This window comes from Mesoplodon bidens, assembly GCF_964165515.1.
Source record: "Mesoplodon bidens genome assembly, chromosome: 4".
Classification (NCBI taxonomy): Eukaryota; Metazoa; Chordata; class Mammalia; order Artiodactyla; family Ziphiidae; genus Mesoplodon; species Mesoplodon bidens.
In genome coordinates this window covers 112,316,221-112,343,946 of record NC_138160.1, presented here as the reverse complement: position 1 = coordinate 112,343,946, position 27,726 = coordinate 112,316,221, and the positions used below count along the sequence as shown (strand labels likewise).

General features: G+C 51.3%; 1 protein-coding gene across 2 annotated transcripts; it reads left to right on the top strand.

Moving 5' to 3' along the window:
• The first annotated feature begins 267 nt into the window (after positions 1-267).
• On the top strand, positions 268-7,677 carry IRF1 (interferon regulatory factor 1). 2 transcript variants are annotated; one of them, XM_081233409.1, is made up of 10 exons: positions 268-567; positions 1,610-1,701; positions 2,979-3,078; positions 3,890-4,066; positions 4,184-4,233; positions 4,341-4,473; positions 4,662-4,784; positions 5,123-5,172; positions 6,250-6,385; positions 6,696-7,677. In XM_081233409.1, exons 2-10 carry the CDS (start codon positions 1,615-1,617, stop codon positions 6,806-6,808), a joined length of 969 nt encoding a protein of 322 aa, XP_081089535.1. In that variant the 5' UTR covers positions 268-567; positions 1,610-1,614; the 3' UTR covers positions 6,809-7,677. The 2 variants fall into 2 exon arrangements, with proteins under 2 accessions (XP_081089535.1, XP_081089536.1); XM_081233410.1 differs by lacking the exon at positions 1,610-1,701.
• Positions 7,678-27,726: the final 20,049 nt, after the last annotated feature.

Genomic DNA, 27,726 nt, shown 5'->3' with positions numbered 1-27,726 from the left:
GGGGGAGTGCGGAGTGAGGGGAGTAACTATGGGCCGGGGCCGTTTGACTTTCCAGGACAGCTTTCTCCTGGGCGAGCTGGTATGGGGGTGGAGTGGGAGCCGGCGGGGCGGGCCCGCGTTCGCCCCGGGGCGGCGGCGCCAGGCCGGAGGGGGTGGGGAGAGGCAGCCGCCCTGTACTTCCCCTTCGCCGCTAGCTCTACAACCGCCTGATTTCCCCGAAATGATGAGGCGGCGCTGGCCAATGGGCGCCCTCGCGGCTCTCTAGGAGGCGGGGCCCGGCCTGGGCTGGGGGAATCCCGCTAAGTGTTTAGATTTCTCGCCGGCGCCGCTACCCCGGCAGAGCGCGCCACTCCTTCGTCGAGGCAGGACGTGCGCCCGAGCCGGGCGGAGCAGAGGCCAGCGGGAGCCGAGCCAAGCCGAGGCCAGCCGTGCCCAGCGGCTCCGCGACCCAGGCATCCTCTGCCTTCTCCCCGCTCCCACCAAGAATCGCGCTCCCCGTTCCCGCTTAGCAGCCCTCGCCGCTCCGGGACCCTCGGGCGCCGCCGCTGAAAAGCGCTTGAAGCCGAGGTGAGCCCGCCTTCGCCGCAAGGGGCACCGGTGGCGTCGAACAAAAGCGTGCGGGGCATCAGGAAGTGGGGGACGAAAACCCCAGCCGGGAGAGTGGCGGGCTCGCGGCGTGGCCTGGGCCCCCGCGCGGACTCGGGAAGGCGCTGGAGGAGCGGCAAGCAGCTGCGCGGGGAGGGCGGGCCGCGGCGTGGACCGCCCACCCGGCCGAGGTTGCCCGACCCCGGCCGCTGCCGCAGCTCTGTGTGCGCGAAGCCGCTGGCGGCCTCTGGGTGGCCCTGTGTGTTGGCTGCGCGCATCCACGAGTCGTGCGGGGGACTCGAGTGTATGTCGGCGCGTGGGCGCCCTTTGCTCCCGGCGCCGGCTTTCGGCGGTCCCAGCTCGCGCCCAGGCCCCAGGTTTCAGGCTGTCTATGCAGGTGGCGGGGCCTGGGGCTTGCTGCCCTGGATGGTTGGAGGACCTCCCGGGACCGCGGGAAGAGGCGCCACAGGTGTTCCTTGGGCCACTTCGCCCGAGGAGGGGAACCAGGCCGGAAGGGTTGGCGTCCGGGCCTCTACACTGTGACTGTCAGGGAGGCGTAGAATAGATTTGGGGCGGGGGGGAGTCCAGGATGTAGGGTGACTGCTTGTCCATTAGGGAAGGTGCACATCTAGTGGCAACAACTCAAGCAGGAAAATTTCTTGGCATCAAGCAAAAGAAGCCCCTTGCTTCCCAAAGGATTTGAATTTTGGGAGAAAAGTTCTGGTATTTAGATATCTCTGTGTTTTGTTTCTTTTCCTGAACATAAATCTTGAAACACACATGCATGCCTGTCTCCTCCCAAGACTGTCTAGGAGGGGGTGAGGGAAGAAGCATTTTGCTCAAGATGCTGAAAAGATTTGGAGGGCGGTTTTATTCCAGAGAAAGCGCCCTTCCCCATGATTGTAGTACTTGGTATCTGGACGAGGGCAGGGGAGGGTAATTGAATGACCTGGGGTGGGGCAGGGTAGTGCCTAAGGGCTGCTCAACAGACTCCAAACAGGAGCCTTCTGTCTTCTCTTTACAGCCAACATGCCCATCACTCGGATGCGCATGAGACCCTGGCTAGAGATGCAGATTAATTCCAACCAAATCCCAGGGCTGATCTGGATTAATAAAGTGAGTGTTACTCTTTGGGTTTTTCTGCCACTATTTTAACCCATGTTCTTTAGGGGACCAAAGCTTCAGATGCAGCTCAAAAAGGGAAGTGTGATAGGGAGCAGGCAGATGTATTTCCTAGTGGATCCTGCAGGGAGTGTACAAGACCCAGCCAGGGCCCCACTGGCTGACTTCTGCCTGCCTCCCTGGGCATCCACCTGAAGGCACTGACAGTTTTCCAGCAGCAAGATTCTCCCAGCATCTGCAGGGCCAAAGTTCTGGTCTCTCCTGAGGGAGACCTCTACAAGCACACACAACATTCTAGAGGGCTCCAGTCAGGCAGATAGGAGACAGAAAAGTGGGCACTGCTGGCAGGAAGGTGACTAGCTCAGCAGGCGACCCAAGAATTAACCTTGCACCAGTTGTCCAGACCCAAGAGGCCTCTTGCTGGTGCACAAAGGACAACATAGACCCTGAAGACTTAGCAGTAATAATAGTAGTCATAATAACAACTAATGCTTACTGTACACTTACTATGAGCGAGCATGGCACCATGTTATGTTACTTACATTGTGTCATTTAATCCTCAACATAGCCCTGTGAGGTAGATTCTATTAATATCTCCATTTTCAGATAAGGAAACTGAGGCACTGAGAAGTAGATGATATCACACAAAAAGCGATAAAGTCAAGATTTGAACCTGAGCAGTCTGACTCAAAACTCCATACTGTTAACCACCAGTAAAGATACCAGTGAGACCTTAGCTTTCATATTTGTTACTGTGTTTTTTTCATTTCACGGAAGAGAAAACAGTGAGGGACAAAGAGGTATAGTGACAATGCCAGGGTCACACAGGTAGTCATCATCCAAGTCTGGCCCTGGGCTCCCACAGGTATATGGCCAGGACCCCCTGTGTAGGAGCCAGTGGTCACAGTTGTCCTGAGCAGCCCCATCTAATGAACTGACTTCTCACTTCCATGCTGGTGCTGACAAGTCTGAGAGAAGCATCCCAGGGTACTCTGTATGGATCCTAGCACATCTGTAATAGGCAGAAGGAGGTCTTTGCTGAGCTGATGATGCCCTAGCTCATCAGAACCCAGAGACCCTTCTGAAAGATCTAGTGATGGAGTAGCCTGTTAAAGCCATTCTCAGGATGGGTCAACCCAAGCCAGATGTCAGGGTGAAAAGGGGAAGTCAGCCTTTTCCCAGATCTGGGGGGCTGGGCAGATTCAGGCCAAAAGCCTGTGGTCTCTGAGCTGACACGGTCTTACATGTATGTGTGCTTGTGTGCTGTATAGGAGGAGATGATCTTCCAGATCCCATGGAAGCACGCTGCCAAGCATGGCTGGGACATCAACAAGGATGCCTGTCTGTTTCGGAGCTGGGCCATTCACACAGGTGTGTGCCCTGGACTCCAGCTCTAAGAGGAGCAGGGAGGAGATAAGGGGAGGCACTTCTTTTAACACAGAGGCTCTTCACTGGGGTCTCTGAGCTCCCTGAGATGTTGTACAGAATTCGGGGGTGGGCAGGGAGCAGATGTGTGTTTTGGGGGAGAGGGTTCATCATTTCAGCACGTTCACAAAGGAATTTACGAAGCCAAAATCTTAGAAAGTGTGGCTTCTTCATGGAGTTTGTGGCTAGATTAAAGTTCTCCCTGGCAAAAGCAGTCGTGAGCACGGACACTGAAAGAGATCCAGGCCTTCCTTTTTCTTGATGTTGACCAATAGTCCTGGGTCCAAGGCCCATCTGGTTGGCAGCCTCTTTCATCCTTCAGGGATGGGACTCTTGGCCCATCTTGGACCAGTCAGTCCACCTATCAGTAAATATTCTTTGATGCCTACTCTATGTGCATTCCCAAGTTTGGAACTATCAAATAAGCCCCAGTCCCTGCCATCTGGCTGCTGACAGCCAAAGGGAGACTGGGCATGATCTGTGACAAAGATAGCACTTTGGGGCTTGGGCTCTCTAGTGCTTCTGGCTAGGCCCTTTGCTGAGGCTTGCTGGATATATTTGAGCCAAGTCTGGGCATTTGAGAAGCCCAGGGCCTGCACAGGTGTCAGCCAGGAATACCTGCTGGTTTGACCATTGTGGATCTCTGGCAGCATGAGAGCTCAGGGGTACTCTCTTGTCTTTCTCCTTCCAAGCCAGGGCACAGCTGAGGATCCCCACCTATAGTCCTCATGATACTCTTCACTTTCCTGCCCACTAGGCCGATACAAAGCAGGGGAAAAGGAGCCGGATCCCAAGACATGGAAGGCCAACTTTCGCTGTGCCATGAACTCCCTGCCAGATATCGAGGAGGTGAAGGACCAGAGCAGGAACAAGGGCAGTTCAGCTGTGCGGGTGTACCGGATGCTCCCACCCCTCACCAAGAACCAGAGGAAAGGTATACAAGGGCTCTGGGTCCTGGGAAAGCCCTCAGGGAGAGAGGGAAGGAGGAAGGAAGTCAGCTGGGGCTGGCATGCCTGCCTGTACCAAGGGTGACAGCCTATCTGCCCCACAGAGAGAAAGTGCAAGTCCAGCCGAGATGCTAAGAACAAGGCCAAGAAAAAGGTGAGTATGATCCTAAGCAGCTAGCCTTTGGTCACCTGAGAGTCAAGGTGGGCAGTAGAAGGAGTGCCCCAGCAAGCCTGGGCCTAAGCTTCTTTCTCCTTCTACAGTCATGTGGGGAATCCAGCCCCGATACCTTCTCTGATGGACTCAGCAGCTCCACTCTGCCTGATGACCACAGCAGCTACACAACTCAGGGCTACATGGGGCAGGACTTGGACATTGAACGGGCCCTTACTCCAGGTAAGGTGGGCCGGGTCTGGCAGGGGACCACATAGGTTGGTGGGATGGCTCTTTCTCTTGGGTCTAGGGGGCACCGTGCTTGTAGATGGTGACTTGTTGGAGCAGGCTGCGAGTTGGGGGGGATGCTGGGTGTCCTGGTAAACTAAGAAAGCACACAGCTCTGACCCTCAGTTTCTGTTGTCCTGAAGCACTGTCACCGTGTGCCGTCAGCAGCACCCTCCCCGACTGGCGCATTCCAGTGGAAATTGTGCCAGACAGCACCAGTGACCTGTACAACTTTCAGGTGTCGCCCATGCCCTCCACCTCTGAAGGTTCGTGCCTCCGGGGCCTGGCCTGCCTGACTGTTGGGATCCAAGGAGGGGTTTCCTGAGGGAGAAAAGATGCTCAGAACTCCACCCAGCACTGAGCTGACTGGTGGGCTGGAGAGAAGAGGGAAGAGGTGGGAAGAGGTGTGGCTTCAGGGTTCAGGAGGCTGAGTCACAAGGACAGTGTTCTGTTCTGGAATCTTCATGGAAGGCAGATATCCACTTGGAGGCCAGCGTGTGTGTGCACATGTGTGAAAGGATAGGGGGACTTGGTGGGGCTGGCACTGCAGGGTGAGCCTGGCTGACTGACCTCAGCCAACCTCTCTGCTGTTCCCCATCCACAGCTGCAACAGATGAGGACGAGGAAGGGAAATTAACTGAGGACATCATGAAGGTAAAGCCCCTTCCTTCCTTCTTCAGTGCTCTTTTGAGGTGGCTACTTCTCAGTGAGGGGAGAGAACCAGTGAGAGCTTCCAAGTTGGAGGGTAGGCAGTTGCTGCTGTGACCTGTCTGCTTGCATGGTCCTACAAGTGTCACATCCATGTGGCTGGGGACCACTGACCTCTTTGGCTGGTGGGAAAGACACTGTGGAAGTGGGGGCAGGAGGGAGGCTGGGTTTCTGACATGCTGTCCTAGGGCCTCAGATAGCTCTGAGTCAGCCACCATCAGTGCCGGGTCCCTGGCCCGTGTCCTCTGCCCCAACATGCCCCAGTCCTGTTAGTTTGGGAACTGCATTGCACATCAGGTTTCAGTAATCAGCCTTTGGGATCTGTAATATGATGGCTTTTCTTTTTTTTTTTTTTTTTTTTCCGGTACACGGGGTTCTCACTGTTGTGGCTTCTCCCGTTGCGGAGCACAGGCTCCGGACGCGCAGGCTCAGTGGCCATGGCTCACGGGCCCAACTGCTCCGCAGCATGTGGGATCTTCCCGGACCGGGGCATGAACCCGTGTCCCCTGCATCGGCGGACTCTCAACCACTGCGCCACCAGGGGAGCCCTGGCTTTTCTTTTTTTAAGCAAATTATTCTCCAGGTTTTTTTCTGCTTCAGTTTTTAAAATAAATGTAAAAAAGTTTTTGAAGTAGCTGTACCCAGGCTCTGTTCCATCAGCACAGAAAATGGAGACATGGGCATAGTTCCTTATCTCTACCTGAAATTTCTAGGCATCTTTTCTTGACTTAATATGTGAACCATTGCTTTAAGCCACCCTCCCAGTTGGTATGTCCTTACCCAGTTGAGAGGGAAGTCTTGGAGATTCTATGCCAGAAGGTAGATGTGGGAGTGTCAGCCCAGGGCAGACCTTCACCTCCCAGGCCCCTATCCTAACTGCACTCCACATCTATATCCATTTGAGAATGTGAAAATGGCCAAGGATGTGATCCTGGCTGGGAAGCGTTGGCTCATTGAAGGCAGGACCAGAGGGTGAGTCTGTACTGGAAGTGAGCCGATGGCTTCTTATTTATCTGTCCCCAGCTCTTGGAGCAGTCAGGGTGGCAGCAGACAAGCGTGGATGGGAAGGGGTACCTGCTCAATGAACCTGGGGCCCAGCCCACCTCTGTCTATGGAGACTTCAGCTGCAAGGAGGAGCCAGAAGTTGACAGCCCTGGGGGTAAGAAGACCGTGGATCCATATGGTTTCTCAAAGAAGGGAAAACCAAGTAGCGGGTGGGGAAGGCTTGGGGGCAGGGCCAGAGAGCAGCAGGGGTAAAACATCCTTGTTAAATTCATCAGGGTACAGACAGCTTACAAATTGGCTGCTCCTTCCAGGCCCTCAGGTTTGCCTAAGATTGAGGCTGTCATGGGGCGGACAGCAGAGGCTGCTGTGTCTGAGGCCTTCACGGATAGGGTTGGAGGGTGGGGGGGAGAACACACCTGCCTCCCGATCCCCAATCCTCACACAACCTTCTTCACATCTTCTAGGGTATATTGGGCTGATATCTTCAGATCTGAAGAACATGGACACCAGCTGGCTGGACAGCCTGCTGCCCCCAGTCAGGCTGCCCTCCATCCAGGCCATTCCTTGTGCACCATAGGTGGGCCCCTGGCCCCCTTTTACTTCTCTAGGCAAGCAGGACCTGGCATCATGGCGGCTGTGGTACAGAGAAGCAGGAATCCTGTGGCCCCTTGATACGACAAAGTGTAACCCCACTGCTGACCAGGGATGGGGATTTCCTCCTTGGGACAGTGGCCTCTGGGGGCCCGGCAGGCCAGGGTCTGGGCTTATCTTGTGGGGTAAAGCTGGCCCTGCCTCCTGGGAAGATGGCATTCTGAGACTGGTGTGTCAGGTGGAGGTCTCAGACAGGAGTCAGCCTCCAGCTTTTCCCTCTGAGCCCAGCTGCCTGGAGAGGGTCTTGCTGTCACTGAGCTGGCCCAAGGGAACGGACCAGTGACCTCAGAAAGCACAGCACCAACTCCAGGGCTGGCTCTGCACTAAGAGACAATTGCACTAAGTGAATCCTGTTCCCAAAGAACCACCTCCCTTCCTAGCTGAGCCCTGGGGACTGTTCCAAAGCCAGTGAAATGTGAAGGAAGACGGGTCCTGTGGGGACAGTGCCCCCTCTGCCTCAGAGGAGCTCTGCCCTGCTCCCTGCTTAGGCTGAGGGGCTTGTGAAAAAACCTGGCACTTTTTCTTGTGGACCTTGCCACATTTCTGATCAGAGGTGTACACTAACGTTTCCCCCAAGCTCTTGGCATTTGCATTTATTTATACTGTGCCTTGCTCTGCACCCACCTGCCCCCTCAGGCAGGCCCCAGCAGCCCCCAGCAGGCCCAGGGAGGCAAGTGTGAGTGTGACTTTTAAAATTGGAAATGTCATCTGACCGCTAAGTCATGTGTGACCACACATGTACGTGTGTGTAAATATGTACATTTGTCTTTTTATAAAACGTTAATTCTTTATAAATGGTGTGGCCTTTTACTTAGACATAAATTATAGATGATTTTACTTTTTGTAGACACATTCTGATGGACTCATTGTTGGCATCCTGCCTGAGCTTGCCTTTGGAGTGAGCGGTGATGTGCACCTATTGTGAAATCCTTTCAGTTATGTTCATGGAGAAGGTGGCAGGAGAAGGGACAGTCATGGCACAGGGATATGCTCATGTAAATATAGTCACTTGCCCATGGCTTTATAGCCAGAGCTATGAGTTGAACTTGGGCTCCTGGGGCCTGGGGAGTGTTAGGTTTTGAGTTCTGAGGAATGTGCCATAGACTCGAATGTCCTGCTAAATTCAAATGCAGGTGTACTCAGGTGCTACTCCAAAAAGTTAACAGTTGGCACAGCATGGTCACTGGCAATCAGAACAGACACCAGCCCCCAAAAGGTTCCCGCGGCCTGTTGTGCCGCCAAGCAGTACTTGCTGTCCATTTGCTTCAGTGACAGGAATGTTCTGTCTCTGCACTGTCCACTGCATTAGGCAGTGGCATACTTACATGTGCCACCCGAACACTTGAAATGTGGCCAGTGCAATGGAGGAACTGGATTTTTAAATTTTTTTTTGTCTGCGCCATGAGGCATGTGGGATCTTAAGTCTCCTGATCAGGAATGGAACCTGTGCCCCCCTGCAGTGGGAGTGTGGAGTCCTAACCACTGGACCACCAGGGAAGTCCCTGGATTTTTATTTAATTAGTTAAAATTTTAAAAGCCATATGTGGCCATTGGCTACCATATTGGACAGTACAAGTCGATACTGGATTGGGAGCAGATTTGAGGGGGAGGGGCTGGGGTGGTTGGAGGACACTGGGGACAGGGGCTTGAGGCTATTTACCTGACTGTTCAAAAGTATTTTACTATTTTGACAGCCAATAATAACTGGTGCTGAATACCAGCCTGCAGTGTGCTGTGAAACAGCTCCATGCACAAATGTGTTAGGAAAACCGTGGATGACCTTACATGAAGCAGGCTTCCTTCTTCCACATCTTTTCAGGGTTCTGGCTGGGCTAATAGAGATTCACAGCATCTCTGTGAAGGGATATCTTTGATCAGAACAGTGTTTCTGAAAACCACAGGTTGGGAATCACTGATATATGGCAATGAAGGGTCTCAGATAAGAACCAAGTCACAGTGTCTGAGAGGCAGAGATCTGGAAATAGGCTTTTCTCATTTGCCTCAGTCTGTCCCTGGTGCTAAACAGCACCCAAAGCAGTAGGCAGGCTGGCCAAGGGAAGCCAGCAGGCATCACTAGCATCGTCTAGGGAATGAGGCCATGGCAGTGAAGGGGTCACTCATGGAAACCAAGCCGTGTGGACACATCTTCCATATTCTTGGCCCCAGAAACCCCCTTGTAGGGCCTAGCCATCTGGAAGGAGTGTGGGAGAGAGAAGGCTGAGTGAGAAAATAATGAAAAAACTGGAAAATGGGCGAAGTTCAGTTCTCTGCAAAGCTTGGGAAGTATTGTTCCCTGAACGGCAGGTGGCCCTCCTGCTGGGTAGACATTCTGTTTGTGGATGCCTGGATAGACCAGTCTCAAGCACTACCCATCAGAAGATCCACCTGGATTTTTCAAGAGTTAGCATCATCTGGGGGCCAAAGGGGAGGGATAAGATGACTTTTCCGAGCTCTTGCAGGGCCCTGCCCTTACTGAGGAAAACAGGATGGGGAGGCTAGCCTCCTATGGCTTCTAACCGGGGGCTTGGTCTTCTAGTACATGGCTTTTCCAGCTAAGGATGGTTGGGAGTGGTGTGAAGCCAGGTAGAGTAGACCCAGGAGGGGTGGGGAGGAAGGGATGCAACCCAGAGCAAACAGCGGGGACTGCTTCTGACTTCTCTCCTCTTGTCCTTCGACGTATTCCCGGACAGAGAGTAGGCGGTGGATATGCTGAAGTCCCAGGCAGGTGTGGAAATCTCTCAAGTTCTAATATGCGAAGTTCATCACTTGTAAGTTACGAAAATGGGAGAGGAATTCCATCAGTGAGGTCCCAATCTCTAGAGCCAAGATAGAGTCCTGGTCTCTAACTCTTCTTACCCTAGGCATCCGAAACAATTGGAACCAACTCCTTGGAATGTCCAAGGAGGGACCCCAAAAATCTACCCCTCCCCATTACAAAGGGAGCTGAGTCCTAGGGACCAGACATGAAGGAGTAGTGTGGGATGGAGCCAGATTTTCCAGCATGGTGAGCTGTCTTCACCACACCCCACCATGGACCTCAGCCCATGCCTGACAAGTCTAACAGTAAAGTCCAAATGCTCACCTAAGGATGATGGCAGCTGATACTAACTCATTAGCCAAACAGTGCCTGAAATGGAGCAACATCAGTATAATCTGTGTCAAATTTGGGCATGATAAATTCATTTGAAGGATCTGCCATGCTTTTGTGGCTCACTCCCAAGAATTTCAGTTTAAGTGCTAATGGTAGAAGCTCTTGGCTGAGGGACTAGGAGTTCATTGAAAGACCTGTTTCGCTGGGGTTGTGCTAACAGCATTGTCACGAAGGACCACTTTGCAATGGGGTAAACCGGCAACGTGGGGCTCAGGCACACCAGCTAGAACTCCTGCCCCACCAAGTCTACAGATGTTCAAGGGCATTTCTGGTTAGTAATAGGAGTTTCCTTGCCTTACTCCAAAGGTGTCACTTTAATTGGGCTGTTACTCATTCAGCTTACTTGGCAATAGGAAGGAAGCTAGAGGCTAATATGCTAGCTTCCCATACAAAGGCTCATGGTGGCAGAAGACCTTTAGGAAAGACATGCAAACCATCCCTTCTTGATATATCAGTATTCAGCATCTCTCAGTGCACTGTGTGCAAGATAAGCGCATCCTCAGATCTCTCTGGAAGTCTTGGGTGGGGACTGCCAAAGACAGAACTGATGTCTTGGAAAAAGTCTTGGGTCTGGTTGGAGGTGAAGTCCTTTCCTCTGCAAGTGATGCCCCCAGGCTGGTAGGGCTGGGTCATACCCAGGCTGTCATTCTCTGGGACCATTTGGACTTCTTTCACATGATTTGCACACATCCAAAACTCCTTGTACTAGTGGGGTACAGGATTCCTCAGCAGCCCTGTTGGAGCACCCAGGAAGCTTTTGTCTGTCAGACGTAATGCCCTTTCTTAATCTGGGCACAGCTAACCCTCCCATCATGAGAATGTTTGAAATTCATCAGAACTCTGCACTAACCTTTCCCCACTGTGCCAGCAGTCACAGGGGCAGGGGCTTGGAGGGTGAATGAGGAGCTCATGTACTTCCTTTTCCAGGAGTCAAAGTACTGGGCAGAATAAGACTTGTCTTTGTCAGCCAGGGCTCGCTTGTGAGTCCAAGTCTAAGGCAGCACAAGGGCATAGCTGGTTGGCTACATGGTTTTCCTAGCTCCAGGCAGCTCCCAAAAGACCCATTTCTCCTGACTTCCTAGGGGTGGGGAGTTGTAAAAGAACCCCCCACTTCTGCAGGCTCAACAGTGAGGCAGGCCTACAGAGTCTGTGTGGGGTTTAATTTCAACTGGGGAGATACTGGAGGCAATGAGGCAAGGACATGGGGGCTAAGTACAAGGGGAGAGACAGACATTCACCCACCGCACCATCCCTCATCCAGCTCCACGAGCTCAGAAAGGAGCAGAACTGAAAAGGACCTCACAGTCCAGCCGGATAATGACAACACAGCCTTGAGGACTCACTGTGCATCAGGCACTGTGCCAAGCACACTCTATGCACCATGGCACTGGCACCCCACCACAGCCCCTGTTCACAGACATGGAAACCAAAGCTCAACCAGCACAAGGCGCTTGCTTCCCCAGGATGATTCAGTTAATCCGTATGGGGCCTGGATTCCAACCCACATCTGTCTGTGCCCGGAACCCAGACTGTTTCCACGAAGTCAGGCTGCCCACAGAGGAGGAAACTGAGGCCTGGGGAAGAAGTTTGGAAGAGCTTGCCTGGGGCAGCTAGCACCTTATGCCGAAAAAGCATTTGGGGACACAGAGGGAAGGCAGCAAAAGCTGCAGCTGCTCTGGACACTGTGTGGGACCCCTGCCTTCAGCTCCCTGCCCTCACCCCAGGCAACATGGCTCTGCGGCTACAGGCCCCAGGGCCCTGTGAGGTGAGTTTTGACTTGATCCTAAAGGGAGGCAATGCAAATGCCCTAGAGGCCACCTGCAGTTCACTGAGTGGGGCCCCCAGGGGGTGGAACACAGGCCCGTAACTTGGCTTCAATGCAGGGGGCACCTCAGCCACACATGTCCGTTTGTGAACCAGCTCCCAGCTCCAGGGGACTCTGGCCTGCTAGGCCTTATCTCAGCTCTAGGGATCAGAAAGGACTTTTTCAGCTGCGTTTCTGTCTGAGCAAGGCAACGGGGTCTCTCTCGTTCTCCTGCTTTAAGTCAGACCCTTTGTTGAGTCCTGGGATCCTCAGAGATCTGGACTCTGGGTAACTGTATGAGCCAAGCCCATCAAGGGTGCATCCTAACTCACAGCCACAAAGCTGGAGCCACCCTCTGCCTGTTTTGAGTCTAATCCTGGCTTCCTGGTCCCTGAGAAAACCCAGCGCCCCTGGCAGCTGGCTGGTTGCTGCCCTACATCAGGTGGGCTCTCAGACTCACTGGCAGATTTCCTTCAGGGAAGGCCTGCCCCGCCCTCCAGACTCTGCTGAGAGGAAGCAAGGGTGGCTCTCACTTGCATTCCTGGCCATATGCCTTGGATTGGCCTGGGTCCTTCTACGTCTCTGCCATCCCCTTTTCCTTACCATCCAGGTGGATACAGGGTGTCTGACTCTACTATCAACTTCTCCCTCACGCTGCCCATCCTGAATCCGCCGGGATTAGGGCAGGTGCAGTGAGTTCTTCCACAGTAGCTAAAAATATGCAGCCACACCTTTGCTCAGACAGGTGAAGGGGTACGCTAGGGATCATAGTTCAGGAGCAAAGTAAGTGGCCCAGGCCACATGAGCACCGGGGTGGGGGTAGGGGGAATCGTGTGCCTCGTTTCTCTGAGAAAGCTGACTTCATGGAACGAGGAAGTTGTTCGGTTGTGTGGAGCTGGTGTTTAGGGATATGGGGTGAACAGGGAGGGAGGGAGTCATTAGGGCAGAATAGCAATTACTTTTCTTAAAACTGAGAAAAAGTCAAGAAGTCCTTTCACGTTGCCCATACGACTGCGATGGTGAACTGGGGTGAGGGCTGCTGCCCTTGCCTGTGGGAGGTGAAGGGTGGTTGCCTCTGCTGGGGACTCGGGGCTCCCCTTCCGGTGCTCCTTCTGGGCTTGCCAGGGTGAGGGCTGAGCTCCTAGGTGTGTGGGGTGGGGTGTGGCAGAGGAGGGCCTGAAGGGTGTCCAAACTTCTAAGACTCAGAACAGCATCTGAGAACAGTTCATCACCACCCTTCTGTGGTGCACTGGCAAGCAGCCAGAGTTTTACCTCCTAGGAGACCATCTGCCCCCACTTTGGGGGCCTGCCTCAGGACACTCGGGAGGACCCCAGTTTTGGTCTCTGGCCAGACTGAGACACATGCAATGCAGTCCTGGGGCCCTCCCGTATCTGAAGGCTCACACAGGCAAAACCTCACCAGCCAGTGCCTGTCCCCTTCCTGTCTGCTACTCCCCACATGCCCAACCTCTCCAACCAGACTGGAAGCTCCTCAGGGGCAAGCAGCTCATCTCCTCCATATTCTCACAGAAGGAGATCCTGCTCAGGCAAGACTGGCACTTGAGAACATCTCTTGCAAAACGCTGGGTCAGCAAAGCCCTGCAGTTAGCATCTGCTCACCTTCTCTACCCACTGTCCACCTGGCTTTTCTGAGTCCTTCCTTGGGGGACAATCCAGGCTGGACTCTGGGGTGCAGGGAGAAGGCTGAGAGACAGGGAAGGCACAGAGTGGTAACTAGCTCTGACCCTGCAGTAGAGCCTTGGGCAGAATGGGCCATGACCAACCAGCCCAGAACAAGAGCCACTGTGTCCTACGACATGCAGCACAACCCATCTGTGTCCCTCAGCAGGACTGCTGGAGATGGAAGGCTGAGTCATTAATTACTTTCGTTTATTAAAAATGTACACAAGTAAAAGGAACATGGTTTAATTGTACAGAGTAAGAAATACAGATGAGTAAATAGAAACATTAATTAAAGCCACCTGCAATACACCACCCAAAAGTAATCATGCTGTTAAATGTTTAGAAATCGGATACAAACACAATTCTTCACCCCCCTGTGCATATATTTAGGAGCTCTGTCCCATGCAGATACAGGCACGGGTCCAGGAACACTGCAAGAAGAGATCTATACTTCCCCGGCACTCGCTTGGGGCCCTTCCCCAGCCCCCAGATCTCTCTGCTCCCAGATACCGTGCAGAGGTTGGCATCCAAGAGTCCAAAGGGCTAGCCATCCAGGCTGACAAGGTAATCTATAGTAGATTAGTAGGGGCAAAGGGCCTTGGAGGCAGGATACCAACTGTCCCAGTTTGCTCAGGACAGATGAGTTTCCTGGATGTGGGAATTTTCATCGCTAGAACTGAGAAAGTCCTGGGCAACTGGGGTGAGTTGGTCTCCCTACCTGGAGGACCAAAGGCCTTGTCCAGCCCCTCCTTCTCTGCACTGCCCACTGGCCCTCCTACTGGGTCTTATATCCCTGGGGACCTCAGCAGGCAGCTCAGGGACAGAGGCTCCGCAGGGCCCACTACTTCCTCAGGCTCCCACCAAGTTCCAGCCTGAGGCCCAGGGAAGGAGTGGGGAAAGGGAATGAGTAAAGGCAGACAGGCAGTCATACTGAGGAAAGGGGCCAGGTGACCTCTGGCTGTCAAGGGCAGCCAGGGATGCTGAGGTGGAGGGGCTTCAATATTTGGCTGCCTGCCCTTCCAGGCCTGGAGCTTCCCTTAGAATTCAGTGCCTTAGTTCTCAGAGGCCCCAGTCCTTGGAAGCCCTAGGGTCTTTGGGTGGGAGGTGCTCACCCCCAGGGCTTCCCACAGTCCTGCTGCATCCAGCCCTACATCCCCCCTCCTCCATGTCCACACCTGCTGGCGCTTCCTGCCTAGCCCATCTCCACCCAAGACTGGGCGCAGAGCATGGGAAAAGAGGAATCCAGGACAGGTCGAGCTGAGTGAGGAGCAGAACAGGTGGGAGGGGACCTAGGCATAAAGGACCTCTCCTAATAAGGGTGGCCACATCCTGACTGTGGTCTGGCCCGGCCTGCTTTCTATGCCTGAGAATGGAGCCCTTGGAGAACCCAGAGGAGTAGGCAGAATAATGGTCCATGGTGGTATAAAGATGTCCACATCCTAATGCATGGAATCTGTGACATGGCAATGCGGAATGAGGTTGCTAATTAGCTCACTTTAAAATAAAGAGATTATTCTGGATTATCTGGATGGGTCCAATGTAATCGCAAGGGTCCTTAAATGAAGAAGGAGACAGAAGAGTCAGAATCAGGGAGGCAGCATTATGTGAAAGACTTGACCAGCCATTGCTGGCTTTGAGGATGGAGGAAGGGGCTACAAGGCAAGGAATGCAGGTGGTCTCTAAAAGCTGGCATGGACGAAGAAGCAGATTCTCTACTGAGTCCCCAGAAGGGAACGCAGCCTGCTGACACCTTGAGTTTAATTCAGTTAAGACCCATTTTGGACTTCTGACCTAGAGAACTGTAAGATAATAAATTTGTGTTATTTTAAGCCACTAATTTATGGGAATTTGTTATAGCAACAATACTGGGATACCACCTGAAGGATGTAACTGCTCAGAATCCCCTGGTTAGAGTCAGTCTCACAGAGTCCCACAGTTGCTCTGTGAAAGAGCCGACTCTGTCCTGGGAGACACTGTGACTCTGGAGCCCTGCGCAGGGAATGGACCTCCGTGACTTGGGTGGGTCAAGAAGGATGCCGAAGAATAGTGCCTCTGCTGGATGTGCCCACAGGAAACAGCTGCCTCCTTGAACCTATTCCCCAAAGCTCCATAGGTTCTGGCTCTGAGCTGTCCAGGAAGAGCTGCCCTGAGGTCAGGCTACCCAGCACATCCAGCCAGAGCCGGCAGGACTTGCCTTAAGACACCCAGGGTAGCATTCTGTGTCCTTTCCACACACCCATAATGCTCAAAGCTCTCTCAGTCTTTGGCCTCACTAAGGGAATTCAGTTTGGCTTAGGAAAACCTAGGACTAGAGAGAAAAAGGTTTAGAGGAAAAAAAATCACTAAAGTGGATGTCAGCCAGATCTTCATAAAATCCCTGCTTTGCCACTTACTAGCTATGTGGCCTCAAATAAGGCACTAAACCTCTCGGAGCCTGCTTCTTCATCCAGAAAAGGTAAAACAGCGTTTGTCTTACCTGCCTCACAGTGTGTGTGAGTCTCAGGTCAGATAATGCACGAGAAAATGCTGTGCTGCACAGCCTGAGATGCTGTTGTTATTAATGAGCAATAACGATCACAGCCCCACAGACTTCTGCATGGAGTGGACGATCATACATCCTGTGTCAGGGAAGGAAGGGTGAGTGCAGACTCATCAACTCTGCCTTGCCCACAGGCAGGAGGCTGCGCCCTGGCCAGGAGAGGAGAGAAGGGCTTGTCTTTCTCTGAGCCACTGCTTTAGAGCTCAGACCGGACGTGAGACAGAGCCACCCTGCAGCCCGCAGGATGTCCTCCCAGCCACCCGCAGACTGGGGCTTTGCACCTTTTCTTTCCCCTAAGAAAAAAAGGTTTCTAGAGTTTCTTTTGCACAAAAAAACAGTCCCTCCTTCTCATAAAATACGATTTTACAGGGAAAAGGTGGAACGTGAAACTATACACAATGTAATTCCAATCTAATGAATATATAATATATAATTTTATATGTGGGATACCTACTGGAAGAAATGCATCAGAATACTAATGGTGGTATCTTTGGTAGGACTGTAGGTGATTATATTTTCTTCTTTATATTTGCATAACTTAAAAATGCTCTACAATGACCTATAAGTACTTTTACATTTAGAAAAAATTATATATATATATATATATATATATATATATATATATATATATATATATATATATGTATGTATGTATGTATATGTATAAATGAAAAATGCCAGGGACTTCCTTTTGTGGAACCACAAACTGGGCCAGAAGAGTCATTTGAGCTGGGCTCTGCACAGGCAGGAGTCCTGACCCTGGCCCTTGCTGCGGGATCTCGGAGACTCAACTACTTTCCCTCCCTGGCCTCTGCTGGCCCAGTGAGACTGGATGCTGGACAAGATGCTCTCTAGGATTCTCCGCAGCTCAGTAATTAAAGTATTCGTCTTAGTCTCATCCATCCCTGATCCATGCTCAGCTTCCAGTGGCTTCTCCTTACCACCTCCCTCACCAGCCTCATTTCTCCCAGATCTGCCCTGGGAGTCGCTAGCTCCTGGCATTTGCCTACATCACAGTCTGTACTTCTCAGAGCCCTGCCCTTCCTTGAAGAACAAAGCCTGGCCAAATCCTATGCAGCCTGCTGGCCTGCAGTGAACCCTGCTTCCCTCTAGCTTGTACATAACAAGAGCTACCGTTTATTGACTGTTAACTTCAGGTCGCACAGCAAAAGCGGTCTCATTTAATCCTAGGCCACCAGCAGCTGCAGAGACTAAAATTTGAACAGCACCCCCCTGGAGTTGTGCAGTGTAGTGACTCTATTTGATCCTCTTTTGCCTCTGAGGGATGTATTGTTATTCTCATTTCACTGACAAGATAACTGAGGCTCAGAGAGGTCAAGCCAACTCACCCAAGGTCACACAGTGGGTTTGTGGCAGAACTAGGACTTGATCTCTAGAGATTTCAAGTCCAGTGTTTTTTCACTCCCACAGTGGTGTCTTTCTCAACAACTCCCACATTCCAGCACTGGAAGGCAGGGAGGATGTATTCTGAGCTGAACACACAGAGAGCACACAATGAATGTCTGAATGTCTGGTGGTGGTGGTGTGGATCACAATGAGTTCAACCATTCAATCAACAAGTCTTCCCAGAGTGTCTGGGAGCTCTGGGGGCAGGGACAAGCCTATTCTGTTCACGGCTATATTCCAGCACCTAGCAGTGCCTGACATATAGTACATGCTCAATAAATGACACTGGGGCTTCCCTGGTGGCGCAGTGGTTGAGAGTCTGCCTGCCGATGCAGGGGACATGGGTTCGTGCCCCGGTCCGGGAAGATCCCACATGCCGCGGAGCAGCTGGGCCCGTGAGCCATGGCCGCTGAGCCTGCGCGTCCGGAGCCTGTGCTCCGCAACGGGAGAGGCCACAACAGTGAGAGGCCCGCATACCGCAAAAAAAAATAAAAAAATAAAAAAAATAAATGACACTGAATTCATGATTGTTCATTCAAATAAAGAAAACAATAAAGTAAATAATAGGAGCTAATATCTATGGAGTGCCTACTTCTAGCCAGTTCTCAGGGAGTCTCCAGGAGAGTTGAGGAGAAATACAACACTGTGACAAGGACTAGAGCTTGGGGTTTTACATCAAAAAAGTGTCTACATAAAGCCCACGAGAACAGCAAAGAAAGAAAGAAAGGCGCTCAGCAGTGACCCTGAACCTTCCTACCATGTCAGAGGCCATGCCAGCAGCTGTCACCATCACAGCTTGAATACACTGATGGTCAAAGCACACAAGCCCAAATTTGCCATCTGTATCCATGGTTCTGCCTGTTCAGACCATGTCTGGATCCTCTTATTGCCTCTCCAGACTGGATAACCAGAATACTGGATCTATAAGACAAATGGTTATGGAAACTGGTAATGTCTAGCTCGGAGAAGAAAAAGGAGGGTTATCTTTAACACCTGACAGGCTGCCATTGGGCCAGAGCCCTGGGCACCTCCTGAGGAAGTCTGCTGTAGCTGGCTGGGATGTCTGGAGATGGACCGGAGAAGCAGGGTGTCTGGTAGGCTGCCTCTCTGGGACCTGATGAGGCCTTACTCTCTACAGCATATATTCTACGCATTGGCTCACACACAAACGTTTATTAACTGTCATTCATGGCCTACTCCAGGCTAGGGAAGTAAGGGTGAATAAAACAAGCTTGCCAGCTTAGAAATGCCAGCACCCTAGGAGGCAGAGTCAGGAAGGCCTCATCCTGTAGCCTTAGACTCCTTATTGTGCATCCTAAAAGGTCCTGTCTCAGCCACTGCTGAAGGCCATTTTCTTCCAGTATTCTGAAGGGGTCAGTCATTCGGCAGATAATCAACAAATACACACATCCCTGAAGAGGGGATCCTGGGATGGGAACTCCAGCTGAATCAACCCTCTATGGGGGCCAAGCAGGCTGGGTCCCAGGTACGGTCTTTGCATGTGTCCTTCTGCCCCTTCAGATCCCCTCAAGTCCAGCCAGCTCTTGACCATGGTGTGATCCGGTCCCTGTTTCCGCAAGCACTGGTTCATTGTCCCCAGCTGCAGTGATATGTCAAAGGATATCCTTCAATCCTAAATTGCATAACGGCTTTTATCTTCCATTCCTTCCAAGGCTCCTCATCTGCAGTAAAAGTTGTGGTTCAGCAAACAGTGTGGAACTCCTGAATGCTGTTCCAAAAAAGTCTCATGTGGGGTAGAGCTCATTCTGCTGTCCTGTCCATTCATTGCACTGTTCAGTGCTGGAAATGACACGTACACTTTTTTTTTTTTTGCAAAACAATAATTATGCAGAAAAATGCACAAAGCATATGTTCAGTTTAATAAGTATAAAATAGAAAGCAAATATCTGTATAACCACCACCAGGTCAAGAGATAAAACAATGCCAACACCCTCAAAGACCCCTATGCCCCTCCTGATCACAACCCCAACCCTCCCCTGTGCTCATGACTAAATTGACTTTTTTTTTTTTTTTTTTTTTTTGGCTACATTGGGTCTTCACTGCTGCGTGCAGGCTTTCTCTAGTTGCAGAGGGCGGGGGGCTACTCTTCGTTGTGGTGTAGGCTTCTCATTGTGGTGGCTTCTCTTATTGCTGAGCACAGGCTTCAGTAATTGCAGCACGCGGGCTCAGTAGTTGTCGCACACGGGCTTAGTTGCTCTGCGGCATGTGGGATCTTCCCGGACCTTCCATTCCTTCCAAGGCTCCTCAGGGGACAAGGGCTTGAACCCGTGTCCCCTGCATTGGCAGGTGGATTCTTAACCACTGCGCCACCCGGGAAGTCCCCTAAATTGACTTTTGTCATAATAATTTCTGTGCTTTTTATAGTTTTACCTCCTCTGCATATATCCTTAAACAATACAGTTCAGTTTTGCCAGTTGTTAAACTTTTCATGAAAGGAATTATATTGTGTGTATTCTACTGCAGTTTCATTTAACATTATGTTGATGAGAGTCACAGTATTATTACAGTATTATTATCCAATATTACAGTATTACAGGTCACAGTAGTTCATTCATTTTCACTGCAGGAATACTGCACAATTTATTTGTGAATATTGTGGTGCACATGAGTGAGACTTTGGTTAGAGCAGATTCTGAGGAGTGGGGCTGCTGTGTTACAGGGTACATGTATTTTCATCTTTACCAGATCACTTACATATTTTTCAATTCTGAAAATGTTTCTCAGGGAAGCAGTGCTGTATCTGGGATAGAGGAAATGAGGGATGCCTGCCCTTGCAGTCTGACTGGCCTACGTTCGGTCCTCCAAACTTGTCCCCTCCAGCCCAGCCATCCTGTCCCCTCTGGCACTCACAGGCTGGTGCCTCTCACAGCAGGTTCCTCTCCAGCCTCCCTACTTCGGTGATGTAGTTGGGTGAGAGTGGGAGGAGGCTGAGAATGAGGAAGTGAAAACCAAACATGAGGGCCACAGAGAAGTCCGGTCCACAAACCTCAATGTTTCAGCAGCACACTCCATGGGAGAGGAACGTGCAGGATGCCTGTGGAGCACACCTATCAGGCACCAAGCCTACAGGTGCCAAGGTGTGCCACTGGACAAGCCGCCGCTCTGCACTAGGCTTCTGCACGTAAGTCACTCCACATAATCCACACCCCAAACCCGTGAGGTATGTGTTATCATCCCATGCCACAGATGAAGACACTGAGACACACAGACACTGAGCAACTGGCAATATAGTACAACAGTTAATAGTGTAGGATCTGGATTTGTTTAAATTGGGTTTAAATTGTGGCTTCCCTACTTACTGGTGCAACACTGGGCCGGTTACCTTCTTTGGCCTCAGTTTCCTCATCTGTAAAATGCGGCTAATTCACTTACAGGGTTATTGAGAGAGTTAAAAGAGATAATGTGTAGAAGGAGCTTAGCAGAGTGCCTAGCACAAAGGAGGAATGAACAGAACTGTGAAATAGGAACTATGGAGTTCCAAGGTTGACAGCTAGGACAAGGTGGGAGTGGGAGGGAACAACTCATCTTGGCAAGCTGGGAGCAGGCCATCAAGCTGACGGTGCAGATCGGTGCTGTATGAGGACTCAGTGCAGTGCTGGCCTGGTTGACTCTGAAACGTGGCAGGCAGTCCTGCCACCCTGGCACCTTTGCTCAGAACTCTCTACCTATCTGTGGCTGCCTCAAAGGGCAGTGATTCCTGACAGGGAGCAGCTGGATCCCTGCACATGAGGAAGCTTCAGCCCAGCTTTGGCGCTGGCCCGCAGAGGCCGCATTGGCTGGCAGCAGCAGCGGCAGCCAATGGGCAGCGAAGGCTGTTGCTAAGGTCACTGGTGAACCTTATTTGGCGACATTGGGCTGACCCTGCATTCACCTCTGAGAACTCTGGGAAACGCCAACCACAGATGTGAAGTGAACGTCTCAAAACCACAACTGCATTTCCTTTGAGAAAAGATTCGGCTCTCCTCTCCAGCCTGCCTCTCTCGAGCTGGATGCCTTTTGTACAGTGGCTTGCAACCTCAAGAGAGAAGAGCCTTGGTGGGGAGTTGGCTACACACCCGTCCTGGGCAGGCCTCTCCCGCCCCTGGGAGAGGGCAGGGGCTACTGCACAGGCGGCCCCAGGACCCACCAAGGACCTGAAAGGCTTCTGTTCTTGCCCCAGCAGCTGCTGACCTCCGGCCCAAGCCTCCCTGCACACACCCTCAAGTGTTCCTGGACCCACTTCCTATAGCCTTGGGAAGCTGCTGGTATGAGGAAGACCCATGGCACGCAGGGAGGAAGTGGGCCTTGCCCAGGCCCTTAACATCTGCACCGGCCACACTGTTTCAGTGCAGCCTACAGCTCGAACGGTTGGCGGTTTCAGTTTTTCACCTTCCTTTGGTGCATCTTCTAGCTTAACATTAAATAAGTAAAACTGTTGCCCCACCCCAGACACATGTGGGAGGGAAGCCGTGCCTTCAATATTTCCAAAATAATACTCCCCTCTTTCCTCATATTCGTACAGCACCTTCGAGTCTGGGAACTGTGCTCATATCTGCCATCTTGTTGCATCCTCACAAGCCTTGCTAAGGTAATCATAGCTTAACAATGACTGAGCCCTCACCAGGTGTCAGGAACATGAATTAGCTCATAGAATCCACTATAATTGTTCCCACTTGACAGAAGAGAAAAATGAGGCAAAGACGGATTCAGTAAGTGACTCAAGGTCAATTACTAGTCTGTAAAGGCAGAGCTGAGATTTTATCCCAGATAGCCCAATTCCAAAGTCTGCCCTATTATCTTCTGTTATATTGCCCCTCAAGGCATATACACAAGAACAAATCCTATTTATGGATGAGAATGAGGCTGAGAAGAAGAAAAGGTGTGGGGCCTGACATGAGGGCTGCTTCCCGTGTCCACATCTCCTCCTGCAGGACCATTCACTGGCATCCTTCTTCTGCCCCCCTCTTTTTTTTAATCACTCACACCTCCCCCTCTTCCCCGCACCCAACCCCAGCTTGTCTCCTCCTGACCCACAGGCTAAAAGTGGCCTTTCTTGGGACTTCCCTGGCGGTCCAGTGGTTAAGACTCTGCGCTTCCACTGCAGGGAGCGCAGGTTCGATTCCTGGTCGGGGAACTAAGATCCTGCATGCCGTGTGGCCAAAAATAAAAAAATAAGAATAAAAAATATTATAAAGTGGCCTTTCTTTTCTGGGTAGCCCAGGGAGACAGGTGTCCTGGCCTGCTGGGAAGAGGCGATGTGAGCCCATCTGTCAGGTAAGGGGGGCAAAGCCAGGGCCATGGAGGGTGAGTGACAGAAGAACGCCACACCTCCCACCTCCTCCTGCTAAGCCTTTGCCTGTACACGTGGGGCAGTTAAAGCATTCCATGGGCAAGGGCCTGGGGACTGTGGGCAGCAGAGCTGGGGCGTCTATCTGTCCACCGCATCCTTAGCTAAAGGCACTCTGAGGGCCTGGGGTGGGGTCTGGACACTGAGATATGCCAGTGCGTGTCCCTTGCTGGAGTGCTGTCTTTCTACTGGGCACTTCAGGCTGCCCTCACTCATGGAACATACATTGTTTTGTGCCCCTACCAAGAGTCAGGCACTATTCAAAGCATCAAAGATACAGCAGTAAGGGCTTCCCTGGTGGCGCAGTGGTTGGGAATCCGCCTGCCGATGCAGGGGACACGGTTCATGCCCCGGTCTGGGGAGATCCCACATGCCGCGGAGCGGCTGGGCCCATGAGCCATGGCCACTGGGTCTGCGCGTCCGGAGCCTGTGCTCCACAAAGGGAGAGGCCACAGCAGTGAGAGGCCCGCGTATCAGAAAAAAAAAAAAAAAAAAAAGATACAACAGTAAATAACACAGACCATGTTTCAGGCCTTGAGGAGTTTAGTTCCAATGAGGGACACAGACGTGAGGCAAATAATTACACGAATAGCTGGAAAACACAGCATGCTTTGAGAGGATACTCCTTCAGGGTACTAATCAAAGAAGGAGTGTGTGGGATTGGGGGCTGGGGAAGCCAGGACGGTGTGGAGTTAGCAGGTAGGGACAGTTCCTGGCCCCTATCCCACTGCCCTCCTCTCCCCCGCATTCCTGTCCCTTCAGGAAATCTGCTTCCATGAAAGCTGCTCTGCTAAGTATCTTCAAAGTTGCCTCAAGCGGTGCTTTTGCGGCAGCTGCTTTTAGTGTTTGTGCCTGGGTGAGCACAAACTCAGGTGTGTGTGGTGTAGGAGACCAGAGGGGAGGGCAGATTAGGGTGTTTGATCTTTGATCCTCAGCTAAACTCAAGCACCTCCATTCCTCATCAAAGTCCTACGTGTGCATGTGGGAGAGCCCCGGAGGGGCAAGGTGGGTGAAGGTAGCCAGCGGGGCACAAAGCTTCTGGGATGAAATGCTGTTATGAAATGTTCAATTCTGAGAAGCGTTTTCAGAATTAAACATTTTCAGGTTAACTGAGAGCCAGAACCCTTCCTAAAGTACCTCTGAAAATAGCTGTTCAGCATAAAGCATGAAATTAGCTTTTGCTGGAGAGGAAGCCCTCCAGGGCTGACGGCAGCCAGCCAGCCTTGGGGAAGTGGGTGCAGCTCTGTGGCCATCCTTGCTGGCACTGCCCGCCTTGCAGGCTGCCGTCGCAACCCTGCATCAGTGTGCCCACTGCTAGGCTCCTTAAGGAACACCTTGCTGCCTTCACTAAACATGCTTCTCTCCCCTCTTCTGCTTCTTTCTCCCTCAGGGACTCTCCTTGTGGAAAAGAAACCCCAGCTCTTTGGTTGTGAGGCTGTGATTTCCAGTTTCATTTTCCGGTTTCCGTTTAGAAGCTGTTCTGCCAGCTCTCCACTCATCATGCCCCAGGGCACCAGAGGAGCTGAGGGGCAAGAAAAAAGTGTTCCAGCCAGTACCCTGCTCCCTGGGGCTCACAGAGGGTGGGGACTGACTGAACCCCAGGTAGGGGAGGTTGTTAAAATCCAGATTCCTGGCTCCCCAGTCTCTGAGGTGGTAGATTTGGGCCCTTTGATTCTGATGTGGCCTGTGGACCCCACTAGGACTCACAGCCTCAGAGACCATCAAAACAGCCAGAGCACAGCTGAGCACAGCCCAATCACTCCCCAAGGCTCTTCCCACAAGTGCTTGTGAAACTTTGTTCCCCCTTCCCTGCCTGGTGTTGGACACATTTCAGATGTCAGCTCTTTGGGGCTGGAGGTCTGCAGGAAGCCCAGGTCATGGTCCTCACATAACCCCCTCTCTTCCTCACACTCCAAATTTCCTTTTAAGATGCTAATTTGTAATATGCATTAATAGAAACAAAAGAAAGAAAGATTCTATTAAGAGCCCTTATGTCCTTTTGCTCTGTCCCTGCTAATTCCAAAAAGGATTTAAGGACATTTACATCTGTATTTTCCCCTGTGTGTGGGGTGGGTCTTCCTATGCACCCTTACCCTGGTTTGACCTTGGAGCAGGTGGTCAGGTCCCCAAGCCTGGCAGATGTAGACCTTTGTAATCTCTGGGGCAAATTTGTTCTTCAGTGTTTCTAGTATCACTTTTTGATCAATCATTAATCAAAGTTGCAGTAAAAAGATAATCTCAGGACTGGGCTATAAAGGTCCTGGTTAAAACCTTAAATAAACCCTTCCGTGGAGGCCTCAGAGCCAAGAGAGAAGGGTCTCACGTCTGTGGCTGGATTTGGAAACAAATGAAGGCTGGGCACAGACATGAACTTCAGTCACCTGAGTGGCTGTGGCCTCTTGCTTCACCTCTCACTGCCAATGAAGCTGGCTATGTCCTGGCTCCTGGATCAGGTGGCAAAGCTGGGGAAGGAGTTTGCCCAAATGTGTGGTAACAAATGTAGGGGCCTGGGGGCACTTCTACAAGGCATGACAGCTGTGGCATGGCCCTGGGGCCAGGCCTGATGGCAGCCCCCTCAGCCCACAGAGCCCATGTGGTGGAGGGCACCCTTATCTCTGATAGCTTGGCTCATTCCTGCTGACTCACTGCTGTGCAGGGCAGAGTGGTGCCTGGGGTAAAGAGGGAGGCCCACTTCTCAAGGGAGGAAGAGAGGAAGAGGCTGCTCCTCCCAGGGCCCAGCAGGGGTAGAACCTATGGGGCCTTCACTATTCTCCAAGCTCCCTCACAGTGGAGAGGGTAGATCTGCTCATCAGGGCATGAGGCCACAGGCTCTTGACTGGCTGCAGAAGCTGAATCTAGGAGTAAGAATCAACAGGGATAATGTGAGGTCCAGCACCAGGTCCAAGATGTAAGGACACCAAGGCAGGACATGGGGACCTGGGCCAAGGGCAGCCTTGACCAACAGGCTTAGGGTTTTAGCTGTCACTAACCTTTGCAGGAACCACAACAACTGCATCATCCAAGAGAGTTGACATGCTCAGATGGATGTATCTAAGATGTGCAGTACCTGAGAAAGTGGGAGAGGCAATCACTGTTCTCTCCAACCCCTTCCAACATATTACTGAGCCTGCTCTGTACCATATTTTCAGACATATGGAAGGAATGGATATTTTCAGAGCAGTGTAACCCTAGAGGTACAGGGCAGTGAAATTAGGTGTGAGAAATATTTCAAAGGATTGATGTCCAGAACAGGGATAACCTTGTTTTGGATGGCTGGAAGGGAGGAAGCAGTATCAATGGGAACAGTCAAGAGACAGACGTGAGGAGACTTTCTATAGGTCCAGCGTGGTCTCCAAATATAGATACACACAGACACACAGACACACACACACACACACACACACACACTTCTGTTTTAAGAGAGAGAACAAGAAGGGAATGGAAGACACACACTGAAATTTTAACAGCGGGCTTTCTCTAGCTGGAAAGATCATGAATGATTTGAATTTTTCCCTTTTGTGCTTATCAGCAGTTTCTAAAATGTCTGTAATATACACAAATTACTTTTTATGGCAAAATATACATAAAATTTGCCATTTTAATCATTTTTAAGTGTGCAATTCAATGGTATTAAGTACATATACATTGTGGTGCAGCCATCACTACCATCCAGCCCCAGAATTTTTTCATCATCCTCAACATAAACTCCAAACCCAGTAAACTAATTCGTCATTCTCTCTTACTGCCAGTGGTTGGCAACCACCTTTCTCCTTTCCGTCTCTATGAATTTGACTATGCTAGGTACCTAAGTGGAATCGTACAATATTTGCCCTTTTGTGTCTCGCTTATTTCACTTCTTAGCATAATGGTTTTCAAGGTTCATCCATGTTGTAGCATGTGGCAGAATTTCATTCTTTTTTAAGGCTGAATAATATTCCACTGTGTGTGTATACCACATTTTGTTTATCCATTCATCTGTCAATGGACACTTGACACTTGGATTGTTCCCACCTTTTGGCTATCGTGAATAATGCTGATATGAATATGGGTATACAAATATCTCTTTGAGACACTGATTTCAGTTCTTTTGGATATATAGCCAGAGGTAGAAGTGCTGGATTATATTGTAAGTTTATTTTTAATTTTTTGAGGAACTGCCATGCTGTTTTCCACAGTGGCTGTACCATTTTACATTCTTACCAGCAGGGCACAGGGGTTCTAATTTCTCCACATCTTCACCAACACTTGTTATTTTTCTTTTCTTTTTTTTCTTTTTATTTATTTTTATTTTTTTTAATTAATTAATTTATTTTTGGTCGTGTTGTGTCTTCGTTTCTGTGCGAGGGCTTTCTCCAGTTGCAGCGAACGGGGGCCACTCTTCATCGCGGTGCGCGGGCCTCTCACTATCGCGGCCTCTCTTGTTGCAGAGCACAGGCTCAGTAGTTGTGGCACACGGGCTCTAGTTGCCCCGCGGCATGTGGGATCCTCCCAGACCAGGGCTCAAACCCGTGCCTCCCGCACCGGCAGGCAGATTCTCAACCACTGCGCCACCAGGGAAGCCCCCTTTTCTTTTTTTAAATAATCGCCATTCTAAAGGGTGCGAAGTGGTATCTCACTGTGGGGTTTTTTTTCTTTTTTTAAAATTTATTTTTGGCTGCATTGGGTCTTCATTGCTGTGCACGGGCTTTCTCTAGCTGCAGTGAGCGAGGCTACTCTTTATTGCGGTGCGCGGGCTTCTCATTGCAGTGGCTTCTCTTGTTGCAGAGCACAGGCTCTAGGTGCACAGGCTTCAGTAGTTGTGGCACGCGGGCTCAGTAGTAGTGGCTCACGGGCTCTAGAGCACAGGCTCAGTAGTTGTGTCGCACGGGCTTAGTTGCTCTACAGCATGTGGTATCTTCCCAGACCAGGGCTTG